The sequence below is a fragment of the Botryllus schlosseri genome, chromosome 9 (genome assembly GCF_051294905.1).
Source record: "Botryllus schlosseri isolate E-star chromosome 9, Bs_hap1, whole genome shotgun sequence".
NCBI lineage: Eukaryota > Metazoa > Chordata > Ascidiacea > Stolidobranchia > Styelidae > Botryllus > Botryllus schlosseri.
The window spans coordinates 11,269,730-11,297,346 of NC_137244.1; the positions used below are offsets into that span (position 1 = coordinate 11,269,730).

Sequence of the window (27,617 nt, forward strand, 5' to 3'; positions counted from 1 at the left end):
CTCCATTTTGTAAGAATGTACTCCCAGTGTGTGAACTTGAAGTTTGCACCTGGGAGACAGGCCAAGTGAGCACTTTTCACACACTTTAATCTCGGCCAAGGAAGAATACGCATACAACATCATAAACAAGCAGCTTTCTAAGGTGAAAAGCAAAAACAAGATAATACACAGACCAAATCGATGCTCAGCATTATATTGATGTTTCAACGATAAACTAGCCTGCCTGTAACTAAATCCTCGTAATAATCATCTTAGAAACACATGACTCACTAAAAAAGGAAGCAACCTTACGAAATTCAGAATTCTCGAATGGAACAGGCCGCCAACTAATTTACTACTTCTTTTTATCTATACCCCCCTTCTTCAGCAGCTAGCCATAGCTACACTTTCTTCATTGTTGTTAAACAGAATCAATCACTTGGAACCTGTCATATATAGGTTCACCATCAATGTTCCCTTTAAGCTGCAATCGTGCGAAAATGCGAAGTGCTGACACGGTCTCTATGCACAGAAAATATAAGTTGCGCACAAAAAATACGAAGTGATGACCTTTTCTTAGTCGTTATCCATTGTTGTCGAAGGATCTGCGCAGTGAGTTGGTGAGTGTGCAGTGCACAGACTCGTCAAGAATTAGACGAAATATTGCTCACCATACGTCCTCTTTTAGGAGGATTTGTCCTCCTTTTTGAGATTGTGTCCTCTTTATCGATAATTTTTGTGCAATATACGGCAAATTCGAGCGAGGTAGGCTACACTAAATCCGCACTGAAGTAACTCTCCGACGTCTATTTCGGGAGCGAGGCCGGAAAGTTGATCTCTTTTTTAGTCAATCGACCACGAAGTGGGAAAGTTACCATTTTTCCAAGATTTCCCTCTAACGTTCTAATTTTGAAATTTTTAAAAATGTGTCCTAATGTATCGATTCCAAAATATGGTACCCCTAATTATTGATGATGAAATAGAGTTTGCTTTCGGTAAAAAATTATGAGAAATAAGTTTAGTTTAATTTCGGTTATATTTTATGTGATCTGAACTCCAGAGACCATATAAGCCGTTTGGAAGTCAACGCCAAGAAGTGTTAATCAGTGAGATAATGATGCATCATGTCTCTCCAGTGGAGATCCACCAACTGCTCAAACGGTTCACTGTGTTTTGGCTGAGACATCAAAATAGCAACCCCTCATAAGGTCCATGATTACAGCTATGATTTTGGAATAATAGATTTTCGTTTCCTAATTGTAATGAATAAGGGGACGTCGAAGTACGGAGAGTTGGCATAGCAGTAACCAAAATAACACAGCAAGAGTGAAGTTTGGAGAGATTACAGACATTTATTACTAATCATAACGTTGAATACACCGGCTTTGTCACACGTTATGCTCAAGTGAAACACATCAAGGCTATAAGTCTTCAAGTGGTACAACGCATCACAGAAAACATCTCGGAAATGGCAAGGAAACAGCACAGTTGAACTTCTCTTCTTCCAATTAAGAAGACGACGATATACAAGTGATACACTATATTGAAGAAGAAATTTGTTCAGCTTTTGTGGAACATAATTTCAGGTTGCCGGGATTGGACTGTTCAGCAACCGAGCAACATAGTGTAATGGTTGTGCGTCCGGCTTCTCGATCGGTAAGTCGTGGGATCGATCCCCGTCCGGGTCAGACCAAAGACTCGAAAACTGGTCTCCGCGGATATCCTGCTAGGTGCTCAGCAATCACGGATAGGAACACTCCTCCATTGCACGGAGGAGAAAAACCGGGGGTGCAGACTAGATGACCTTACTATAAACGCCGTATCGCACCTCCGTCGTCCGAGATTACTCAGCCAACCAATGATAATGAGACAATACCGTGAAGCTCATGCGTTGTGGTACGACAGTCGTCGAGCTTGCACACATTCAAGTCGAAATGCTAAAAGCTTCCACTGAATAAATATAATTCAGACCTCGGAATTACCGAACTACGGTATGACAGATCGATCTCGCATTCCGTCACATGCCATCTCATTTTGACGCCTATCGTTTTCCGTTACCTTCTTTTACTTTTCATTCAGTGAGTTCTAAGTCATTTCGACACGTTCCTATATTTTCATTGTATTGCAGTACTGTAATGTTTTGAAATGATATAACTAATAATAACCTGATACTAATGGTGCAAGTAATATCAGGTAATCATTATATGGTGCGATATGAAACATGGGCTAAGCGGTACAACCGTACATCTTATGTCCTCAATACCTGATTGATTGGTATTAACTGAACAATGATAAATGGGCACGGTCACATACACCGAACATAGATAGCTGTGCCAGTATAGGAATATATGTCGATGCCAAACACAATAGTCACAGACAAATAGTGCAATATATCAAGAAAAATACTCAATTCCAGCAAAATATTTGACACTATCTCCCTCGTAATTTCATGTATAATTTCCTTCCTTGATGCCCCCTTGGTGCAGCAAATGATATCAAGATAAAATCCAGGTTATATCATAGATATTATCTGGGATATTCGGGTTGTAGGCTATTTCATAAAAATGTTCACCGAATAGAGCTACAATGGTTCATTTGCGAATATGAGCGTTTTAATTAAGCGGACACGAACTATGGCAGTATTGAGCTGTAAGAGAAGTGAAATGGATGAATCGCTAGAATGGCGCATAAATTCCCAAATCAATAAATTGATTCGATACCACCTTCTGTATAGCTCCCGTATGTGTATACCCATGTTATCGCGTATCACGTGTTCTAAATATGGATACTAGAAAATATACACGAGATGACCAAACCATACGACATCAGCGTTCAAACGAATCAGATAAGATATGGGTACAGACGACGTAGTATACTTTTGTTTTGAATATCACAGAGACATTTAAATACAGTCCTTGTCTTTCGAATATCTCTCCGTCGTTGCTCGCATCACTCAGGCTTTCCAGGAGACGATTTCTGATAAGCCTTCGTTGCCCATACAAGTAGTTTGGTCTCATAAAATGGACTGATCAAGTTTTTCTCAACTTCGTTACGTTGCTTCCAGCCGCCTTGAAATGATATGAATAGAAACGGTTATTTACGACAAAAACCTTCTTAGTATGGGCTAATTCTTTTGGTTTCGTCCGGAATAGAATAGCGGGATTAGAGAGACCATCTGCGCTCTTGATCAAAGATGTAGAAACTGAGAGGCTCAAAGGTTCAACTTCCTATTTTTACAGCGAAAAAACGTTTGTCGGCGCAATATTAGATTTATACTTATAAATTAGAGTCAGCGGGCGTACTGGTCCAGGAAGATCGGCCACGGATGCAACTACGCCTATTGCTTAAAACACGGCCCGTATGATTATTATTAGTATGACAGCTGGGAAATTCCGCTCGACCTGGATATGACAATTACATATATATCGACGTAGTCATTGCAGGCAAGCGCAAAATTCCAGTACTTGGGTTATTAGATTCTGAGTCAAATATTCGATTTCGAACGGGCTTCATTTCTCATGATGTAATTACTGTATGGATGGTAATATTAGTCTTATATTGATGGCAAGAGTCGTCTTATCAAGGTATTCAAATAAACTATATTACTAACTACGAATCCTCACTGTTACTACTACCCGATTCAAATTGCAGCACTCAAACCGTTGTGCCCATCACTAAGAGCTATGGTCAATGTTGAACGAAGATATAGGCTCTATGTAAATGAGTATTTATACATACACCATCATTGATCGTCCAAAATAGATCTAACAGGGATAGGTCGGGGAATACGGGAAGTCGTAAACAATAGATCCCTCAACCGCCCGTCTTAGGCTACATACACCTTATGGAACTTACCTGTGAATAAACTGACAACAATCCCCACCACGAGTGTAACGACTACTAATACCACAGGCTGATAATACACCGATAACGCGTAGAAATTCTCAATTCCATTCAACTCATCAAAATGTGTCGAGTTCCCCAGTTGACTGATCGTAACGTAAGTAATATTTGGTCCCATTGAAAAATCGCAATCTGATGGGCACCTCTCGGCGGAAACATTGAGAAATCCATTCAGATGATACGGATGCTTCAATGTTATCGATCCAAAAAACATCGTGAGGCCAGATGCAAAACCGCAAAAAATAACTGATAAAGCTCCCTAAATAGTATATCGCGGATTACCAATCACGTTATTGTAGTCTCATTGATTCTTACCCATATGTTAGCAAAAGGAAACATAATTCCGAGGAGAAAGACTCCCAACGACGGCCCGGTGAATACTGTAAAGCTGCCTATCGCAAGTTTAACTATGTCTCCTGCAACGGAGGCTGCCATCGCAATGCCGATAACGCAGCATCCACATAGAACTGTAGCACCTATAAAAGTTAAAAGTGTTTGAATGATATACAATCTAGTCAAGTATTGAGATATGTATGAACCCAAGAATTATCCAATAATCCTGTTTATCAGTTGAGACACTGAGATACCTCTTCATTCGATACGCGACATTTGTGCTGACCATTGTTATCGCATAGATCTGCATTAAAGCACTGTACACTGGATTAGGGAAAAATATAAAGGTCACGTAAAGCGTGTGATTGAAGAATGCACAAAGCACATTCAGCTTTCTCCAATGTGTAAAATCAGATATTTCGATGAAATATTTTAGCAGGCGAAATTACGAGTAATTTAAATTCAGTCTGCATGCTCAAATAGTTGATGAAAAAAATATGCAGGTAACAATAAATACGATATTGCTGATCTCTATAACCTTTTGCAACCCAAATGTAGATCCTCTCACTCCAGTTCGTGTGCGGCTTGATGAAATCCGTCAATACGACAGTGACTATTGAGTTGACACCAGATGAAACGGTGCTGAACAAGCATCAGAAAAGAAAAGTTGGTAAATTTAAAAACTCCATTCAGAACCATCCACGTGTACACTATACCTCAAGCTTCCCGAAAACACGCACGCGAGAAATAGTCCTGTCAAGCCTGGGACTCTATGGAAAATATTGAATACAAGGAACGGATATAACTGAAATTTTAAACACGGAATAATTAGGATGTTCATGCCAAGTTTGAAACTCAATAGACTAATTCACTTCATCCGGTCTTTTAACGCATCCCGCCAGTCTAGGGTCACATTCGACGTAAAAACTGCTCACTACCAAGCCGCACAATACAGCAAACACGTTGTAGATGCATATCCCAGCAATTCCTATACCTAGCGCTCTGAAATAGAAACGAAAATTGACAACATTGAGCATGTGTAAATTACAGCCGTTGGACTATCCTAATGCCGATAATGGTTGTTTTCCTTAAAAAATTTTCAATAAAATTATTCGGTTACATTCTTTCAGCATCGAGGATGTTCATTTTGCAATACACTCGTTGTGTGACGTAAACCTCATTCAATAACAAAAAAAGGAAAAGGAAATCAATTAGGTCAAAATAATAAATCTAACATGCACACCAATATTTCAAGAAAAAACATAATCATTATTGGATATTATGTTATAGTAGGCCTACGTTGTATAGGGTTACGATATTTTCGAATCGGGGAAGAAGGAGTCTTTTACTGAATCAGACAAGTTAGTTGATCAAGACTGAAATCAGCTGATTTTGCTACTTTTACTGGTAAATTTGTGGTCTTCAATAACAAAAAGGTCACCACTCAGCGCCCGATTCACGCACTTTCCACTTGATTTTGGTGGTGTTAAATAAAAAAATGGTCATCACTTTTAATCGACTCGAGGACGTACGGTAACCCTAATGTTATACTATTAAAGGTTACAGGAAATAATGATCATAATTCCCGTGGAATGATAGCAACGATGAAAGTAGGACTAAGGGCCGAGACCAATTTCTCTACTGAGTAGCGATTCTCTACTCAGCAGCGAATTTTTTACTCAACTCACGCCAAAAAGTATACTCACACTCAAATATGTTCGAATCGGCACTCAAATCTAAGTCAGCGGACCACCAGACTTAAGTATCGGGTCGAGCAGCCAACTGTAGGCATTTTAGGCAACAGTCGCTGCGGGGTTCGCCAAATACCGGAATACCGGACACCGGTACGGTACTCTATTGCTTTCTGCCGAACGGATGAAATCAGTGTCGCCTGCTGTACCATTTCGGCTTCTTGTACGGTATCTCGATTTGCCGGAATGGTAACTTCTGCTGTATGAATTCGTTAGCGTCAAGTTCCGTTGAGTGAATGAGTGCGCTTTGATGGATTTTGTTCCATAAAATTTTATTATACATACCGTACGGCATGTCAACTGCCATTTGAAATTTATAGATACAGAAATGGCGACAAAGGTTGATCGTCAAGCAAAACCGACAAGTTTTGGGCTGCTGCTAGCGATTGAATTTAACGCTGCCGGCACTTTACGAATGCTCCTCTCACAATTAAGAAGATGCAGCATTTTGAACCTGAACTGATAGAATTCTTGGTGATATCCGTGTTGGGATGGAGTCACTATACCTTCAGGCCTTTCAAAATTCAGACGAGACTCCCCGTCAACAGACCAGCAATAAGCTTTTGGAAACAAAAAATGCTGAATATATCAGGGAGAAAATGTAGAGTGGATATGGCAAAGTTTAATGGTAGAGGAGCTAAGTGATTCGTGCATGGACGATCTACGATTGGAAAGAAATCCTGAAGAAATGTCAACTTTCAATTTATTTACACGATATCGACGCATTTTGTTCTTAGAGGCCTGCACTTACGTTATTGTGGCCTGTTGTGAAACTTTAACTTGATAGATTTCGAATGGGTTTGTGGCATCTTGCGAATATACTTCTGTGGGGCAATGGAACGTTGTGGGTATCTTCAAGGACTTCTAATATTTCTAATGGGCCATCTTCAAATGGTATTGATAAGGTAAATCAGTGAGATCGACGTATACGTAAGTAAGTTTTGTGACGAAATAACGAGGCAAGCGTCTCGTTGTCATGACAAAATCGTTCACGCGTGTCTGGTTCAAGGCTAAAAAAATCTGGCAACACAATTCGGAAAATGACGCCTGGAAATCGATACTCAACTGAGTTGAGAGAATTGGCGCGCACTCAACGCTGAGTATCGATCGATACTTAGTTGAGTGGAGATACGCATTTAAGCATTACTTAGTTGAGGAGAAGAATTGGGCTCCACCCTAAGTCACATAAACAAATGTGATTGATCACGTAATACTCTCATTCCACGTTGCAGTGTGTAATACAGGGTGGATATGACATTACATTCTCGCTTCTTTTTGTGTCTTCACGCTCAATAATCTTTGAACTTGTTGTTGACTCGTTCCGAAAATCGCAATCCAGGAGACGGACAATCCTATCAAAGTGCCGAGAAATGTGTAGCGCATCCTTGCATCTGTTTGGTAGCTGCGAAAAGATGTAAAAATTTGGTCGTCCTTGATTGATTATGATTACACATTACATTATCACCATACGTAACAAACAATATCGGAATAAGTTTTGTTTGGTTCAATACAGGGGAGTCAAATAGACTCCTAGTCGATTTAGCCTGGCCCGTGAAGCAATTATGAGTAAATTGAATAATGCTTGTAGTATCTAGCACAATTGTTCTCATCCATATTTGGCTGTGGCCCATTTTCCGGTTTGAAAATCTTCTGCGGCCCACCTCTTAACCTAGAGTCATAGTCCTGTTTAATGAGTTGTAATCACCACCGCCGCTATTGCTATTTCTCTAAAATATACGCATTTTTCTCTTACTAATCATATTTAAATTTAGGCATGAATGATCATGAAATCACGCCAAGCCCGACGAAAATTTTCAAGTAAATAAATCTCCAACAAACAACCAACGAAATAATTTTGGACATCTTCGAGCTCCCCCAATTAGGGGTTAGGAATGCGAAAGTTACGACCCTGGAAGATCGTACGACTCTTGTGTACATCCGCTGTTCACTCATGTAACAACACCCAATGATCTAATCCTCTGTGTGATTGGGGTTTTAGTTCCACAATGGTGGGAAATAATATACCGATTCTTGGCCCGCTTCAAGCAATACTTTAGTTAATGAGATACTACAGAGAAGTGGAGAATTCGTAACAGGGGTCAAAATGACTCAAACCGTGCTACTCATGATAACTGCTCAACACATATTGGGAAATAAGTCCTGCAATTTCTTGACTTTGTTAGGCTTTAATACTTATACATGATGAGAAAAAAATTGTTCTGTAAAATTGTACCTTTGACAAGAATAATGCATTTTTCATTAAGTACCCCGAGAATGCATAACAGGGGTCACAATGACCCAAACCATGCTACTCATCGTAACTGCTTAACAAATATTGGGACTAAGTTCTGCAATTTATTGGCCTTGTTAGGCTTTTATACTTATACACGATGATAAAAAATTGTTCTGTAAAATTTTACCTTTGATAAGAAAAATGCATTTTTCATTAAATACTAGGGATGGTGTGAACGTAAGGTTCACGTTCGCGTTCTGTGTGTGAACCTAGGAAATTTTGAGGTTCGCGTTCACAACAGAACCTTGGTAGGTTCTGCACTGTGAACCTTTTCATATATTACAATTTTCACGTTATTATAACATCCTTGATTCATTTTTATTGCATTTCAACTGCGGGCCACTTTACATGCATGGTGTTGGCAGCATAAACAATCAACACTAAACGAGCATGCACCTTGACAATCTCACAAATTTTACTTGCGTGGTTACAAAAGTTTGCTCGAAATATCCAGCTTTCCGTTTGTGAATATTATTAGTGACTCTCTACTGTGAGCTTGACCCGCAATCACACAACATCAAGAGCGACTTCATATGTTTCCTTATCATAAAAACCAAATCCGTGCGATTAGGTGTTGGATACACCTGTATAACTTGTTAATGGGGTAACATCGGTAGCAAGTCTAGAAACGCGTTTTGCACTCTGCTTGATATCCATGTAGCAATACCCAGACTCCGAATACACTGTCCGGTCTGGACTAGACAGTTAAGGCGTAAGCTTATCAGACATGGGGTGATTACATCATGAATGTAATCGATTGCGATTACGATTACTTCAGAATCACGCGATTACGATTACGATTACAGCAAAATCAGGATGTAGTCGATTACGATTACGATTACATTGGAAAAGTAATCACGATTACTCACGATTACATTTATTTTGCTTCTCAGAACTACTCTTAGAAGCTATATTGGAAAACAATACAAGGATTGCGATGTAAAGGCCTAATGAGAAAACAGCTTTCTTGATCAATGATACCTCATTTGCTCGTTATGTCCTAATGTACCCATTGTCCAACTTTATAGGGGACGATTTATTGCAACCGGCAATTTACGCTCTTGCCAGGCCCGTTACTGCCGCACCCCAAACTCACCAGTAGGGTTGGCAGCGAGCTCGAAGGGGACTGGAAAAAGTATGTCGTAAATCAACATAAATTATAGAGTATTTTCGTGAGATCTTCGATTTATTGTCTCTAGATCAGTGGTTCTCAAACCGGAGGGCGTGAAAGCCTCTGAAGGGAGGCGCGAAGCCGCGGTTAACTTTAGAAAATTTCGCGCTGTGCGCTATTTACCCTCATTTCATGGGTATTGCTTGGTATATTGTGTAAATTTCGTATTTAGGAATTATCTCATCCACAGCCGCTGCCTTCAATGCCATCCAACTATCCGTTGGGATTGCTAGCATACGGATTGCTCTTTTTATTATTTTTTGATATAACGATTAGGAGGTGCGAAAATTTTGTCTGTCATAAAGGGGGGCGTGTCGAAAAATTTTTTAGAACCATTGCTCTAGCTAGCTTGATTTTGAAATGCATACTTCTCCTCTAAAAAAAGGATGAATCATTTATAATCATTTATAATCATTTATAATCATTTATTTATACATTTCGGTGTCTGTCATTACCGCACCACGACACACCAAAAGATATACGCAGTTTCGGCCAAAACGCAACTTCACGAAGTGGCCTACTCAAGAGTAACCTTGACCGAGACTTTGTGTATGTGTCCATTGTCAATGCCCGCGCTAGGGGGCGTCACGAATAGTCCTGTCCTTCCAATCTGAGCCGCACAATACAAATTCCACCGGGGGTACCCACAGAGCATTGAAGACAAGACAATTTGTGTGTGCGCCTCATGAAAGTTTTTTTAGTCTCCTACGTTTGGCCTCGCCTGACCATTGGGAGCTGAGACAATATTAAAAATGAAAAGCAATATAATGCAATTATCGATATTCTTGACGAAATTCAGTCATCAACTTGGAAATTGACCACGCTATGGTGGCCCTAGACCTGCGTTTGGAGTGGGGTATTAATTGTTTTTTTCGTGCTAGTTCACGCTAAAACCCGCACTAGCATGGTGCATAAGCGGTAGGCTTTGGCGACAAGTCCCAATGTTGAGTAAAGAATTGCGATTGGTGCCTGTCTCGAGTCATATGAGAATAAGATACTTGATACACTTGATACAGATACTGCAAGCTGCCGCTAAGATAAACGGCATATAACGGCGCAGTTCTGATATATATCTGCAGTTGTCGATTTTTAATGCTTCGAAGATCGAAGAACGATCGTTGAGGAAATCGTTATGTTTCGTTTGACGAGTAGGCCTACGAACATCTTTGTCCGGTGTACGTAGGTACAACGTACGTATATAGGCATACTGCTCGCCAAGCAGTAGCAGTCAAACGACGTTGAACTAAGCATAACCAAACATCAATATATAAGTTACTATTTGAAACTAGGCAAAGTGGTAATTATTATCCTGCTGCGAGGCAGTGGCGTCTGGACTCTGGAGTGTATTGATGACCTGATATATAACATGGCGGGTGTTCTTACAATCACACTACAATGTTCATCAAATATCTATTTACTTCTTAAGCAAGGAACAGCAAAGCTAATTCTTCTGACGTAATAATGAGCAGTGGCGTTTAAATGTCAGACGTTTGTGCTGTCACTATAACCTGATATAATATCTCTTTCTGGCTCATGAATGTTCATTTTATTTCGTAGTCCTTGCACAATCGTTCTTTCACAAAGAAGTCGATTAAATATGTGAAGTAGTCGATTACGATTACGATTACTTCAGATTTTTTTCGAATGTAATCGATTGCGATTACGATTACTTGAAAATGCTGTAATCGTCGTAATCGATTACGATTACTAATCGCGATTACCCCATGTCTGAAGCTTATATTCCCTGGCAAGTCCTCGTATAAATTGTTGGCAAAGCGACGGAAGATATTGATTTTATGGGATTATTATATCATTTGATTGTTCAGTTAATACATTTAGCGACGTTTAAAACGTCAATATGTACTTCAGCATGGTGGCATTTATGTGGCCCGATTCGTCGCTAGGTATCGTGTACAAGTACATTAATATAGGCTATCACTTCATCGAGTTATAGGGTTGAAATTATCAATATGACGTCACGTGACGTCATGAGGTTCACGTTCGTGTTCACACAGAACCTTTCAAAAAGGTTCGCGCTCACACGAACCTGAACCTTTCAGGGGTTCACACCATCCCTATTAAATACCCCACAAATGCATAACAGGAGGAATTTTAACCCGCAGCAAGTTGAAACAGAAAAAGGCCCAAAAAGAGGCCAGAGAATGTTAAGTGTTTACGTGTCTAGTCTAACATAATAACTTGCTCCTTCTTCCGTTAGTTTGAGCGCCAGTGAACAAAATTATGAATTCTTGGTTAGTTTTGAATGCCTTTATTTCAACCGTGTTATTATATTTTGGTTATATTTAAAACGGCTGTAATTGCAAAAACCTTGAATTCAAATTAAAATACCATCTTGCAAAAATTGACAACATGCATGATCAATTGAGCTACCACAGAAACTAGTTTCTTTGTGTGCAACAATGACCAATAGCTAGCATAATTGAATAAGCCAAGAAGAAAAAACCAGACTTGATTGAAACAACTGGTTGCATATTTGAGTTCAGCGAAAAAATTTGATCCAAAAACAGTTGAAACATCTTTGACCTTTGAAAAAAGATTTTCTAACGCAGCACAGTGTAATTGATTCATAGTTGGGCTAAAGTACTCTACACAAAACACGTTTGAAAATGTTGTATTTTTCAATACTTGGAAAAATACGGAGGCTGCTAAATTGCAAAGATCGATGACACGAAACTAAGCGCCGCATGCAAAATAGAGTGACGTCAAAATAACAGAGATGAGCGGATTTGGAATTTCTATGTCCTAATCCAATCCAAATCCGAAGCTCCAAATCCTAATCCAAATCCTAATCCAGAACTTTTGTATATTCAAATACATGTCCAATCGTAATTCGATTCCCATTCGAAATTCAGAAAAAATACTAATTTATGCAAGGAACGAATTGAGAATTTTGTTTTCACACCCAACAATTCTCTTGATTAGCATATGTCCGCACCTCTCATGCTCATTGGCATCGAGTGTACCATTATAGAATGTTTACATTCTATAGTAGGCCTACCATAACTGATCTGAATAAAGTATCAATCTCCCAGAAAATCGATAAATCCAATCCAAATCCTAATTCATTCAGAAAAAAATCTCTAATCCTAATCCTATCCAAATCCGACAGAATTTCACAAATCCTGTTTTTTCAAATTCTAATCCTAATCCATGCTCATCTCTGCAAAATAAGGAGCAAAACATTGGTACTTATGGTACATGCATAATAATAAGGCATGTATATGTACTTGGTGCTTGTCCTTCCAGATGCAGAAGCGATGTCGATCACATTACCGAATCCTCTTTGTAGAGCGCTGCCATAGATTATCACCGATAACATTCCGATAAACATAATAGCTCCTTGAAACACATCTGTCCATATTACTCCACGAAGTCCACCCTTGGTTCGCAAAAGTGAATGTAAAATGATTAGTACACACTGATCTTCATGCCACATTAATTATACATCTGCAGGGGAACACAGGGCAACGAATATCAAGTCGAATGTGGTCGAATAAATCAGTGCATAACATGATTCGAATTCGTGGGTAATTGAAAATAATCCTTTATTGCGAAACAATTATGTACTGAAAAATCTTTTGTAAATGTATATGTATGAGTCGTATAAACCCACTGAAGAGGTAATTTGTAATAATGTACAGTCAGTGTTGTGGTTGTTGTTTGTGGCTTTCATGGTGTTTTTCGACTATTATGGTCATTCAGACCAGGCTGATTCCGTGTCTGTCGACTTGTAGCACGGTCCACTTCTAGGCTTTTAAAGACACCGCTTACGCGGATAGCGTGGTGTAGAGGAGCCTAGATAAACCCACAACACGTAGGAACAGGAAGGCATTCTGGAGTCGACCTCGGTCGGACTCGATCCCACAACCTAATGGTGTTAAACAGTGGTTCCCAAACTTTTTGGGTGTAGGCGCCTAATTTAGAATTTCAGAGTACGAATACTACGGCTATGAAACGCACCCAAACAGTCATCATGGCTATTTCGGAGTAGTTTTATTGCCCTGGCGAGATTTCAAAACTGTACACTGTTTACCGGTACTTATCTGCTGCATTGGGTATCCGTCGAGTGAATCAGCTTTTCTCGCCTAAACGCGCGAGGCGCGAGAAATTTCTTTAGTTACATGACTGAATCGGTCAATATGATCGGGAATTGCATGTATTGCTATCAAGTTTCATCCTGTCTCTGTTCACGTAATCTGATTTACCTTTAGAGCTGAGTGAGATGTGGCCCCTCAATAGTAAATAAACATCTCCGGGGGTATACGCTTTGGCAGGAACGTAACAGCAGTTTGTCAGGACCCCGGGCTCCCATAGGGTGTGAAACTGACTCCGCATCACGTTATTCGCTTTTGCCACAAAATTAAAGCTGTGCTGTTTAGTGAGACAGCACGACGCGCGAATATTTCGATAATTCATGATATAATCGGTGAATAAAATCGGGAATTGCATGGTTGTCCTTTTTGCCCACGTATAATCAGATTTACCGGTAGAGCTGAGTGATAGGTATCTTTGAAACTGCAGACCCCGTAAAATTAAACATCTTCGGGCGGGCGGACCCCTAGGTATGACGTTTTTACATGATGTTATTTCGTGACCTCCTGTCTGCTATATCAAAAAATGTAGAATTGCCCAAACCTACTAAACTGAAAGATCACACGACTTCAGATTGGTATTTCTTCACTGGCATATAATTTTCTTTCCTGCGGGATGGTATTTGTCTTGTGAGGTTCAGATTGCCAAGACAAGAACATTCGGCGCCAGTCATTTAGGCGCCTATATAGACAATTAAACCTATATGTATTTTGTATATATAACGAAGTTTTTGGTAGTTCGAAGTTTTTGGTCGGCATAAAAGCAGTCCTTTACGGCCAAGGCTTTCTCGCTGCTGATCGTTCTGACGCACTTCTTGGAGTCCCATGTTACATGGCCTAAAACTTTATATGTCTTGGTGCGGTCATGGCCAGCGCTGATATGCCCATTTCTATAAATCTTGAGTATTTATTTTTGGGGTGGGGGGAAGTAGCCAATAATCAAGATATGTGTCGAATTGAAATCGCGCGTTGGGCGAACATTTTTTGGAAAAGTTGCATGAATTTTCAAAAAATAATCCATAATTTATGCTAATTCACGATATAATTTTGGGCCCACTTCGAGCTCGGCCCGCCTCCATTGGGGCGACTGTAGGACTACCAATTATGCTGCTTTTAGCCGGCTAAGCAGGATGCATCTCGGCGTATTCAACCGTGAGTTACGTGTTGCACATCTAGTTATCATACGGGTACCATACGTCCTCTTTTAAGATGATTTTTCCTCTTTTTTGAATTTTTAAGTGTCATTGGAGGACGCCCAAATGTCTTCTTTTTTGAGATATTGTCTACTTTCACCGAGGATTTTGGTTACATATAGAGCCAAATTCGACTGTTATACATTAAGTCAGCAGTGTACGAACGCTACGGCGGCTATTTCGGGAGCTGGACCGGAAAGTGGACCTTTTTTTCAGTTAACCACCTATTAATGCGAAAGAAAAACTGTATTTTCCGGGAGTTGAGCCTCTTTTTCTTTTTTAGTCAAGCGACCACGAAGTGGGAAAATTTACCATTTTTTCAGGATTTTCCTCCGGTTTTGAAAGTTATCAAACCTATTTATATTTATAGCTATTGCTCGTTCAACTAGAAAGTTAGAGCACATTGCAATGAAACAGCAGTGACGTAACGTTAGCAGTCAATACTCACAACTTTCCTGCAATTCTATACCTAAAAACTACAGAGGCCAAGCCAAACAAGAGTATTTTATAAATATAACTTTTATTTTTTGTCATAAATCGATTTCCTATATTTTGGGGGCCGCATGCAGCCCTCGAGGCCGCGCTTGGGAATCACTGGTGTTAAAGCTGAGGATCATACCGCCACGTTAACTTGCCATCACTACAGCCAGTATATATATGGTGGAATGTTCTTTCGAAAGTATTTACAGAATTGTGGCATGATCATATCACGTTTTAAAAAACAAAAGGACAATTTTGTTTTTAAAGAAAGCCATTTGTTTAACTCACAGTTTAGAACACCGTTTGTTTAAATGCGACCATAACTATATGACAGGGGTGGCCAAACTGCGGCTCTTTCATCCTTCGATTGCGGCTCTTGTAATGATTGCACATTAGTGCTGTCCAAAAATAACTTTTGTTCTGGATTCCAGCCATTCAGTCATTAAATTGTCAAGTTGCCCTACCAAACGCTGCACACCAAAGTTGGTTCAATTCTAACAAATATAGGGCTCCGCGGATCCAATTAAAATTTTTAATTTAAATCGGAAGAAAAAATTCAAATTTTTCTGTCAACCCCATGAAATTGTTGAGTTATCTTCAGAGACAATGCAAAACAAATTTGACTCAATTCCAATTAGTAGAAGCGGAGTTATTGGAGTTTTTCGTTGATAATCCTCCGATTATTCACCAATAAAGGATAATCCGAGAAATATCAACGAAAAACTCCAATAACTCCGCTTCTACTAGTTGGAATTGAGTCAAATTCGTTTTGCATCGTCTCTGAAGACAGCTCAACAATTTCATGGGGTTGACAGAAAAATTAGATTTTTTTTTTCGATTTTAATTAAAAATTTTAATTGGATCCGCGGAGCCCAATATTTGTTAGAATTGAACCAAATTTGGTGTGCAGCGTGTTTTAGGGTAACCTGAAAATGTGATAACCGAACGAATGGAATCCAGAAAAAAGTAATTTTTGAACAGCCCTATTGCACATGCATTTCGCCATTTTGCTAGATGTTTAACCTGATCATTAGGGCGATTTTTTTTGACATGTCAAAAAAAGTCAAAATAAGGTCAAAATTTTAGCGTTAGGTCAAAAAAAGTCAAAATTGTTTAGAAATACTAAATATTTTGAAACCTGCATTTCATTTTTATCGTAGATTTTGCACAATCGGTGAACTTATCGTTTGACATTTTACAGCTTGTAGCCTACTGTATGGGCCTACCGTTGCAGACAGCGCATTGTCTGCTCATTGTGAATCATAAACACGGTCAAACGAAACAAATAGGTTGACACGGTGTTACGCTCAACGTACCGCAATATCCTAAGTGAAGCAAGACTGCATGGCTCTTTACATCTTTAGGAAAATTGAGATGTACACCATTGTCAGAATGAAGCAACACGGTGTTTCACCAGCAGTGTACGCACGCACAACTTCAGTGTTTTCAGCCAACAGCTGCTACAGTTGAACGTTCTTTCTTCATTCTTCTTGTTGTTTGTATATTCATGGTATTTGTCGACTACAATGGTCATTTACACCAGGCCGATATTCCTTATTTTCGATTCCGTATCAGCCGAGTATCTGCCAACTTGTAGCACGGCTCACTTCTATGCTTTTTGTAAGACACCGCTTATGCGGATGAGATGGCGAGGAGGAACCTAGATAAACCTTCAACACTCGGGTAGGAATTCTGGAGTCGACCTCGGTCGGACTAGAATCCACTACCCATTGGTGTTGTAGCTGTGAATTATCCCACTATAGGCTATCTCGCCACATCTCCATTCTTGGCAAGCTACCTAGTAAAGACAGACACTTTTTACCCGAGAATCAGTGATATCTAGAACTAGATATCTAGATATACCGCCGAGAATGTGGAAAAGTATCTTTCGTTGTACTACAACAAATTTTAATTATTTTCACCATAGTACGTCATGTACTGGAATTCATCATAGGGCCAGATTTTGTTAAAACAATATTTTGTCATGTAAAAATTTGTCACTTTTTGAGCCAAAAAAGTTTTTTCAGGGAAAACTAATTCGTAAGGACAGACAGTTCAAACCAGAAATGAGGATAAGTAGTACCATTCTAACATTTTTTGGGAAAACACCTAATTTGCATACGTTAGGTCCAAATTTGGTCAAAATTTAGTTTTTTAAGGTCAAAAAATGTCAAAATTTAGATTTTTTAGGTCAAAATCTTTCGTTTTTTAGGTCAAAAAAAAATCGCCCTACTGATCATAAATTGATGCATTTATCGCATATCAACAATATGCGTATTTTTTCACGTTGTTTCTTTCCGTAAGGTTTACGTAAGACTTGTAAAATCTAGAGCAGGGGTGGGCAAACTACGGCCTGCGGGCCGCATGCGGCCCGCGACACCGTTCTGTGCGGCCCGCGAGAGTCTAAAGAAACTTTTTTTAAATATTGATAAAATGCGTAATACAAAAAAACGAAATATTGCAGGGACCTAATTAACTTTTTTTAGTTTATTTCACCATGATAATTCTAAGGCAGTGGTTTTGAAGGGGGGTGCGAAGCTGAACTCAACTGAAAATTTTTTTCGCGCTTCGCGCGATATACATCCAATTCATAGCAGTTATTGCTTTGTGTTTAGTATGAATTTCATGTTGAATCTCACCCACAGTCGTAACCTTCCATACCATCAAACTACCCGTTAGGTTTGCATAGCATCTTGGTTGCGTTTTGTGATATGACGATAAGAGGGCGCGAAATCTTTCACCATCACAAGGGGTGGGGGGTGGGGCCTGTCTTAAAAAGTTTGAGAACCACTGATCTAAGGCTAATACTTGATATCACAGCGGGATATCTACAATAAGATTGACATAATTTGGATCACCAGTGGGATTTCAGATTGGCCACTACATTTTAATTATTCCGTTGATGTGCTTATAAAAACGATTCGAGCGTGTATTAGGTAGATTCGTTGTCTGTATGCACAGAATGGGGGTATATATATTTTATCTATACATAGTAGAAGCTGACATGGTCATGATGCTGTCAGCATTGTCTGTCCCGGAACTGAACCAAAGTGGAATTAGTAAATCTATGAACAGATCGCTTCTCACAGATTTAAATTTCAATCCTGTTCTAAGAATCGGACCAACCGACTTTCATCTCATCATAGTTTTAACAAATTGGTTATTGAAGTCCGCCTGCCTATGAAATCTCGCCACTATATATGTTTCTGACGCATATACGATATCATCAAAGCAATGTTTTGCTTGACACATATCCCCATGTCCTCACTATATAATCAAATATCAATATTGCGTTTTGGTTTATAATCCCAATTTTATTTAGTGCGGCCCGCGAATGGATTCAGATGTTGAATGCGGCCCGCGAGCTCAAAAGTTTGCCCACCCCTGATCTAGAGGAAGGTGGCACTACATGGTTAGAAATCTGCAACTGAACTCTCGAATCGAGTTCACCTGAACGTTTCACCTGCAACAATGGTTGTTGTTCCATCATTAAGTGATCAATCAATGTGCTCAACAATGAACTTGAAAATTATTTACGCCAGCACAGGTTATAATTACTTCCGGGATAGTAATGGTGTATACGGCTCTTCCATTCGTATTGTGAAGGCTGGCGATAACTGTTACGATACGATCTGTTACATTTTATTTGATGGTGACTTCATAAATTCGCATTTTTGAATTTTTGAATTGTTGCACTTTTGATGTTAAGATTTCAGATATGCGGCTCGCGCGTGAAGCAGTTCTGCCCACCCCTGCTCATTCCTGCTATATCAGTTGTAGACAGTTTTCACGTCCACCATACAGTCACTGTATATAAATGAAAACAGCTTACAACTGATATAGTCAAGGACGCATTTAAACAAACGGTGTTTTGAAACACTTTTCTAACACATGTTTTAAACAATGTTTTAAAAAAATGCCTATTTTTATTAACAAAATTGCGTTTTTTTTTGTAAACGCTGTATAATCATGCCACAATTCTGTGAATACTTTCGAAACAATATAGTAGCATGAGCCTACGGACGATTTGCATCCAATATAGTCGATGGATACGACGTGGAGTGGCTGGAACTTTTGAAATCGTCGTCGGCTCAACATTTATATCACGTAGATATAGATAATTGGTACGGAATAGGAGTTCTGATGATGATGACCGTCGACCGTGAAAGTACTGCATAACGATCCAGTCCAGGTTAAAGATATTTTAGTTTGTTTAGGACAGTGATCGTAATCCCCTTTCGTCGAAGGAGCCTATATATATTTGCAACTTGCTGATCCACTGTGACGTAGCAGATACAGATTCGAGACATCATGGTTAAAAAGAAACAAAAAACGGTGAAAAACATGTTTTAAACAAGGGCCAAGCTTTGAAAATGTTCTTTTTTAACTTGATATTTTTATATGCATTCCTAGATATAGTCAAATAACGTACATCGTAACGGTAAATCCTATATTCTGCCGATTTCCACCATACAGTGCAGGGTGTTAATCTGGTTACCGTTAGCCTACCTATTGAAGCATACGTTTTCCTCGTCATGCATTCCAATTTGTGTAAAGGCGCCCAAATCAAATGACAATAGTGAACTTAGTTCTGTTTAAGTGACTATATTTTGGAGTGGTAATATGGACGTTTTTCACGAATTGTGTAGAACCCGTGGTTCCACCTTTCAGATAGTGATTAGGTTGGTTTAAAATTCCAGCGATCTATACTGGATTCTGTTTTAATCTTGACCACATCTGCCAAATAAATGAAAAAAATACAGGGTCTGCTTATAAATCTAGATTGTAAATGTCCTGCATATATGACTATAAGTCAGCCGTGTATTCGGTACACAACCTATACAATTCTTGGTTTCATTTATTTGACACCTGTAGTATTCGATTTTGTTATCCTCATGTTCACCTACCAATGCCGTATAGATCGCGCATATGAGTCCGGTAGAAAGCATGGCTGATGAAAGGTCGATACTTGTAGCTATAAGACAAAATATAAGAAAGATTTATATAATATATCGACGTGTGAATCATTCACCTCCGCTGAGAATTAACGCTGGTCCATAGACATTGACGCCCATACACATCAAGTATGAAAATAGGAAAATACTCGTCATCAGCTGTCTAAGATATCGGTTTTGAAATCTCATATCAAGATACTGGAAAATGAAGGCGAAATACGGTATGATATCTGCAATACAGCATCGTTATAGGCGTACATATATATAGTATTGAGATATATTGAATAGGAGACTATATATCGAAGATAATGGTTTATTTAAAATATTGCGACCCGCTATATACGATGAGTTTTAAGAATATGTGGTATTCGGTACTATGCATTTTATCGTAAAATGTCTGTTCGACTTCCTAACCTGAAACAGAGACAGGAATTACTTACCTCGTACGCACTTGAAATCTTTAAGTTATATAAAATTGGAAGGAAAAGGTAGGACACGACAAAGAATGTAACCGCCAGGCTGACAAGTCCCCTGCAAATATATACACTGTATAGGGATATGTTAAGGCTCATCGTACATTTAAACCGCAAAATTGATTGTGCACGAATTGTTTGTGAAAATGATATGAGGCTAACACACAAATGTAAAATGCTGTGTCAATCCAATAGCAATTTTATATTGTCTATTGAACATCGGCTTCTTCAGCACACCGTTGGATTGCTTTAAAAAACATTGCATTTTTCGGAGAATCATGAATATATGGCATCCATGATCAGCGAATTGCTGCACATTTGCTATAATCCTATGTGGTCAGCTTCATTATTATATAGTTTGAATGTGCTATACTCATATATCCGATCCGCAAATATCTGTGCTTTATCATTGGTCAATCAGAATATTCGAAAACAGACTTCTTATTAGGGATGGTGTGAACCTCTGAAAGGTTCAGGTTCGTGTGAACGCGAACCTTTTTGAAAGGTTCTGTGTGAACGCGAAGTGAACCTCGTGACGTCACGTGACGTCATATTGCTAATTCCAACCCTACATTTCAGTTAAGTGATATATATATATACGTGTACACGATACCTAGCGACGACTCGGGCTACATAATGCCACAATGCTGAAGCACATACTGACTTCTTACACGTCGCCAAATGTATCAACTTTAGCAATCAAATGATATATTAATCCCATAAAATCAATATCCTTCGTCGCTTTGTCAACAGTTCCGACGAGGACTTTCAAGAGAATATAAACTTACGCCTTAACGGTCAGGGCCAGACCGAACAATGTTTTCGGCGTCTGAGTATTGCTATACGTAGATATTGTGAAGAGTGTAAGACAGGTTTCTATATTTGCTACCGATATTACCCCTTTAAAAAGTTATACAGCATAGCCAACACTCCAATCGCACGGATTTGTTTTTTCGATGCAATAAACATATGAAATCAAGATTGCCCCCGTACTCCTGCTAGATTTTTTACATCAGACAGCGATATCAATTTCATAGATTGGTTGAATAAGCAGCATTTGCTGACTACCTACATGCAGTGTATTTCGCTCTTGATGTTGTATGATTGAGTGGCCCCTACTTGAAATGCAATAAATTTCAACCAAAGTTGTTATAATGAAGTGAAAATTGTAATATATGAATAAGGTTCACAGTGCAGAACCTACCAAGGTTCGTTTGTGAACGTGAACATCTAAATTTCCGAGGTTCACACACAGAACGCGAACGTGAACCTCACGTTTACACCATCCCTACTTCTTATATCAGCGCAATTCGATGGAGGAGAAATTCGGTGAGTGCAGATCATCACAAGAAAGAGAGGTTTACTAGTACTCTGGTATAGTTATTAGGGCATGTTTTGTTGCACTTAAATCGTGAGAAAATTACACGTAATTTTAACAAAAATTCCAGCAAAAACTTGCATTTATAGATGGGTTTTTCAAATTTATTACGGTACGAGATATACTCGAAAGGTTACGTTGTAGGTTCAGTTTATTGACTCAACAGTTTAATATATGCAAAATGTCTGCTTATTTCATTTATTTCTACGCTATTCAATGGATCATGCATTCATTTTGATGCTCTTTATGTTTGAAACCTGCATGACAGCATTTCGCTGTCAGCTCCAGCAGAGTTATTATAATTAGTACTTTTCCATTTCACAAACAGCCTGGCGACACCGCCGAGAATTACATTTTCTGCCGCAATGCAGAAAGAAAATAACGCTTTTCGGAGATGATTTTCCACGAAAATTCAAAAAAGAAAGCGATAACCTACCCCTCCCGTCCTCCCTGAACAAGTAAAATAATAATATTTACATATAGTGCCAAATATTTTCAGACATTGTCTCGGGAGAAATGACGATCGTTCTGTCAACAGTTTGCGCAGCATGCTAAAACAGCGTTCCACAGAGCATTAAGCTACATGCTAATTTAACAATTCGGCGTGCAGTTCCGGATTGCTGTTTGGTCGGGTCATCCCCACAATTTCTATTAGGTCGAAATCGATGATTCAAATACAATTTCCCGCAATACTTGACAACATTTGCAGCGAAAAGTTGCATGAAAACTAGAATAAAGTTGTAAAAGCGTACAATATGAAATTGCTACAAACAGCTAAAAAAATCATCCAACATAAATACTTTTTGGGAACCTATTTGGGAAGCTGCCAGAACTAGCAAAAAAGTTGCAAAAGCTTGCTAGTCGATACTAAGATACATCTCATTTCGTATATACCAATATACATACCACAGATAACTGATACCGTAAAGGTAGACATCATTCGGTATCCCAACTGTTGTAATGCTTGATTGGACAGTTACGGCAAGCGATATTCCAGCAGGTAATGCGGACATCGTCCTAAGTAAAAATATAAATCATATAAGTATTCGTATTTTGAAAGGAAAGGGCGTAGCTTATTCTTGTCCTTGATGTTTTTGCGGCATATCCACCGACTCATGATACACATACTCACGATCTGTGCATATGCATAACATGAGTGCATGATGTGCATATGACGCCGGACAAGGAAGGTGCAGTTATTGCCTTTTACGGGTTTCTCAGTTTCGCGCAACCTCTCCATGCTATCCCAGTAATGCATGAGCGCCAAGAAGGGAAGTCATGTCTACCAGTGTTACTAATTAGTAGGGCGATTTTTTTTTGACATGTCGAAAAAAGTCAAAATTAGGTCAAAATTGTAGCGTTAGGTCAAAATTTGTCAAAATTGTTTACCAAGTCAGAAATTTTTTGACCTCTGAATTTCGTTTGTATCGTAGATTTTGCGCTGTCGGTGAACTTATCACTTGATATTTTACAGCTTATAGCCAACTTTATAGGCCTACCGTTGTAAACGACCCATCGTCTGCTCATTGTGAATCATAAACGATCAAATGAAACAAATAGTGACATGGTTTTATGGTCAACGTACCGCAATATCCTAACTGAAGCATGACTGCTTGGACATGGCATGATTGTTATATCAAGAAGCGCAAGCTGAAAAATTGTGATATAGACAACATTGTCAGAATGAAGCAACACGGTGTGTCACCAGCAGTGTGCACACAACTTCAGTGTTGTCAGCCAACCACCGCTGCTGTTTAACGTTCTTTCTCCATTCTTGGCAAGCTACTTAGTAAGGACAAACACTTTCTACCCGAGAATGTAGGAAAGTAAGCTATCTTTCGTTCGTTGTACTACAACAAATTTTAATTATTTCCACCATAATACGTAGGCCTAATGTAAGTACTGGAATTCTTCTCAGGGCCAGATTTCGTTAAAATACTAGTTTTTTCATGGGCATCTTGGAGGTACAGAACTTCAATATCCAATTGAATAGTATATTCATATTGAAATGAACCCGAATATTTTCGGCTGACACTCGGCAGGGGTAATCGTCAGCAACTAGTCGAGAATTGGAAAGAACATGGTATATCAACAATCGTATCACAAAATATGACGTCACCAGCATGAAAGAGAGAGCGTTCAATGTACTATTTTTAGGTGGTACACGAACTCCTTTTGTTGACAGAGTTTTGGTTGGTGTATTTTGATAAAAGTCGACTCCAAGTCACACAAATGACGTCATATTCTGTGATACGATTGTTGATATACCATGTTCTTTCCAATTCTCTACTAGTTGCTGACGATTACCCCTGACGAGTGTCAGACGAAAATATTCCGGTTCATTTCAATATGAATATACTATTCAATAGTTTTTTCATGTAAAAATGTGCTAGTTTTTGTGCCCAAAACGTTTTTTCAGGCCAATCTACTTTGTAAGGACTGACAGTTCCAACCAGAAATGAAGATAAGTAGTACAATTTTGACATTATGTGCGAAAACACCTAATTTGCATCCGTAAGGTCGAAATTTGGTCAAATTTCAGTATATTTAGGTCAAAAAAAGTCAAAATTTAGATTTTTTAGGTCAAAATCTTCCGTTTTGTTGGTAAAAAATAATCGACCCACTAATCAGGTCTTTGGTCTCACCCGACCGGGGATCAAACCCTCGACCTACCGATCAAGAAGCGGGACGACTCACCAATACGTTATCTTGTCCAAACCAAACATTGATTTGATGATAACGTACACGCTTCAGAATCATTGACGAGAATTTATATGCTGGTCGTTCTCGTTGTTAAAATTTGGGATCAAAGTCGGTTGTCCCGGTTCTTAGAACTGGTGGTAAATTTTTTAGTCTGTGTGCAGCGATCTGTTCATAGATGTGCTGATTGTACTTTTGGTTCAACTCCCGGGCACACAATGCCGACAGCATCATAACCATGCTATCTTAAAATACGCTTCTACAATATGCAAATATTTTAAATATAAAGACTTCTACACAAACAAAGAACGAATCTATCTAACACACTTGAGAATCGGTTTATCCAAGTACAGCACAAGACGTATTACACTTGCTCGTGTAGCCCATCTATAATCACACTTGTGATCCGAATTAAGTCATTTACGATTCACTTTCTGTGATGTTTTGCAATTGAAAGCTTTCAAAATATCAGGGCCGTGAGGTTGAGCCATCGCGCCATCGATAATATAAGATAAAATAAAACACTACTGTCAGAATATAAACTATAATTATATTTATCATGTTGAAATATATTAGGAAAAAGTTTAATCAAATACTCACAGAAATTTGATTTTTTCGTCGTTTATCAATATTTTGCAACGTTTATTGAGGCTTTGACGGGCCGCACACAACGCTGTTGCGGGCCGTAGTTCGCCCACCCCGGTTATGGGGTACCCTTTCCCAACGAAAAAATAGGCATTATTTATAGAAAATAGAAACAGTCTTTTCGGCATCGGTCATTATAACGCCCACTAATGACCATGGCCCACTGTCTTAGAACCCATGGATTAGTGGGCATGCATAATTAGTTATAAATAAGTCTCCCATAACCAATAGCATACATCTTGAGTGAGTCCGCCAGATTTTACCTTCCAGCCATCAGATATCCATCCGTGCCTTTCAACGACCGTCTGTCTTTTATTGCGTGGAATATTCCTATCAGCAATGATATCAATAGCATTAGACCAAATATGATATAATCAATCGCTGCCAGAGTCCTGTCGATTGACGGACCAGTCTCCATCTTGTCTATGATCTCCGTTATCGCATGCGTGTAACTTTATATTAATATATGCAAATATCTGAACTGTGAATAAAAAATACCAAGTAACAACTTCATTGCAAGTTTCAAGATATATATATCCATGTCTTGTTTAGAGGCGGTCAGTAACGAAGTAGACTAATACTTCAGGTCGATTTTTCCAACTTGCACTACGTCCTCAAGTGATTATGAATTTCATCTACTTCGATTTCTACTTAACAGAAATAGTGAGCCTGGAATTGTTACTTTTTCACTTACTTCACTTACTAATTCTACTTGAGTACCGACGGTGACTTCTTTGACCACCTCTGGTCTTATTTCAGCGATAAAATCGACAAAATGAAAACGCATATTGAGTGAGTAATCAAAATAAATGGCGAAGGTAAAGGTATTTCTATTCGCCTTACTTTCAAATTTACGATGTTATGCTAAAAAGCTAACGTCAAAATAAGAATTCAATGAATTCAAAAACAACTGCAAGTGGCGAGATAGCGTAGTGGTACGATCCACAGCTGCAACACCAATGGGTTGCGGACCGTGTCCGACCGAGGTCGACTCAAGAATTCCTACACAAGTGTTGGAGGTTTATCTAGGCTCCTCGATATCTCATCCGTGTTAGCGTGTCTTAGGAAAGCCTAGAAGTGGGCCGTGCTACAAGTCGGCAGTTTGGGAATAAAAAATAAAGAACATCGGCCTGGTGTAAATGTCATAGTACTCGACGAAAACCATGAGCAACAACCAATAGCACAAACAACAAAACCAAAACAACTGCAAATGCATGTTAGCAGGCCGGGACTATGTACAACTAACAAGACATTAGAATATACGTTACTTCCGACACATTCCTCCAGATATCTATAAATAGATCACAGTACCACTACAGACTGCAACACTTGCACAAGACTCGCTCCACGCTCTTGCACACTTTTGTCGGGTTTCCAGCAGTTAGTCATGCTTGTCTTTTACCATTCCCCGTCCTCTTAATGAGGCCTATATAGTCTTACGGCAATAACACCATCGCTACCAGCGAATCTACACGTTATATGGTTGATCAGCATACTGCTTCAGACAATAAACACATGGCAATCATATGAATATGATGTATGTCACAAACCGTGACATCGGACATATTCCGTAATATTGTTTACTGTAAAGAGAATTATCATGAAACGTGGTTTAAGGTGCATTGTTGTTGCTGACTTTAGCTTTATCGATTTTAAAATACCAATACAATAACAATGACAAGCTCCTTTGATTGGAGCTGAGTAAATTGCGTTGATATATCATATGATTGCGATTAAAGCCGAGTCTGATTAAATTTATTTATTGGCAAGATCTTGTAAGGACTTTGATTTAGTGGTAAGCCTATTTGAGAGAAATCACAGGAATTATTTACTTCCAAATGCTTCATTAACTTTATACTTTCACATCACAATCATATGCACAATCCGCGTTTATATTATGTTGATCCTCTCAAAGCACACAATATACAATGAGACAAGACTCAAGGTGATGTAAGAACATATAGAAAGCGGTCGAAACGACCAAGTACGGTACCTCCATCTAGCATCCATCTACACCCAATGCCAATGTAACAATAGTAGAGCTTGATCTTTCGGCTGTTTTGTATTTCATCTGCTCGATTCCTGGTATCCGTCCTTCACCTGGTTTCTATCTGGACGTTTTAAATAGAATAATAAAAACAGCGGTATAGATGATAAGGAGAGCGGATAAACCTTCCACACTTCGAAACGGGCAACTGTGGAGACTTTAACCGCCGCTGGCGGTGGATTCATCAATTACGTCAGAACGCTC

The 27,617-nt window shown here is 39.0% G+C and overlaps 1 protein-coding gene across 1 annotated transcript; it reads right to left on the reverse strand.

Moving 5' to 3' along the window:
- Window positions 1–2,075: 2,075 nt before the first annotated feature.
- On the reverse strand, window positions 2,076–26,730 carry LOC145446533 (sodium-coupled monocarboxylate transporter 2-like). Its single transcript, XM_080324869.1, has 13 exons — window positions 25,630–26,730; window positions 22,928–23,038; window positions 20,611–20,701; window positions 20,248–20,368; window positions 20,123–20,190; window positions 12,679–12,830; window positions 7,228–7,368; window positions 5,088–5,217; window positions 4,932–5,020; window positions 4,754–4,857; window positions 4,198–4,358; window positions 3,835–4,141; window positions 2,076–3,047 (listed from the first exon to the last, which is right to left on the reverse strand). Exons 1-13 carry the CDS (start codon window positions 25,782–25,784, stop codon window positions 2,929–2,931), a joined length of 1,749 nt encoding a protein of 582 aa, XP_080180995.1. The 5' UTR covers window positions 25,785–26,730; the 3' UTR covers window positions 2,076–2,928.
- Window positions 26,731–27,617: the final 887 nt, after the last annotated feature.

Excerpts from the sequence above, each read along its gene's own strand:
- LOC145446533 (XM_080324869.1), bottom strand. The coding sequence starts at position 25,784 with ATGGAGACTGGTCCGTCAATCGACAGGACTCTGGCAGCGATTGATTAT. Across the intron at positions 20,369-20,610 it reads AGATTTCAAGTGCGTACGAG|TATCTTGATATGAGATTTCA; the intron begins GTAAGTAATTCC and ends TTCATTTTCCAG. Across the intron at positions 4,858-4,931 it reads GTGTTTTCGGGAAGCTTGAG|CACCGTTTCATCTGGTGTCA; the intron begins GTATAGTGTACA and ends ATGCTTGTTCAG.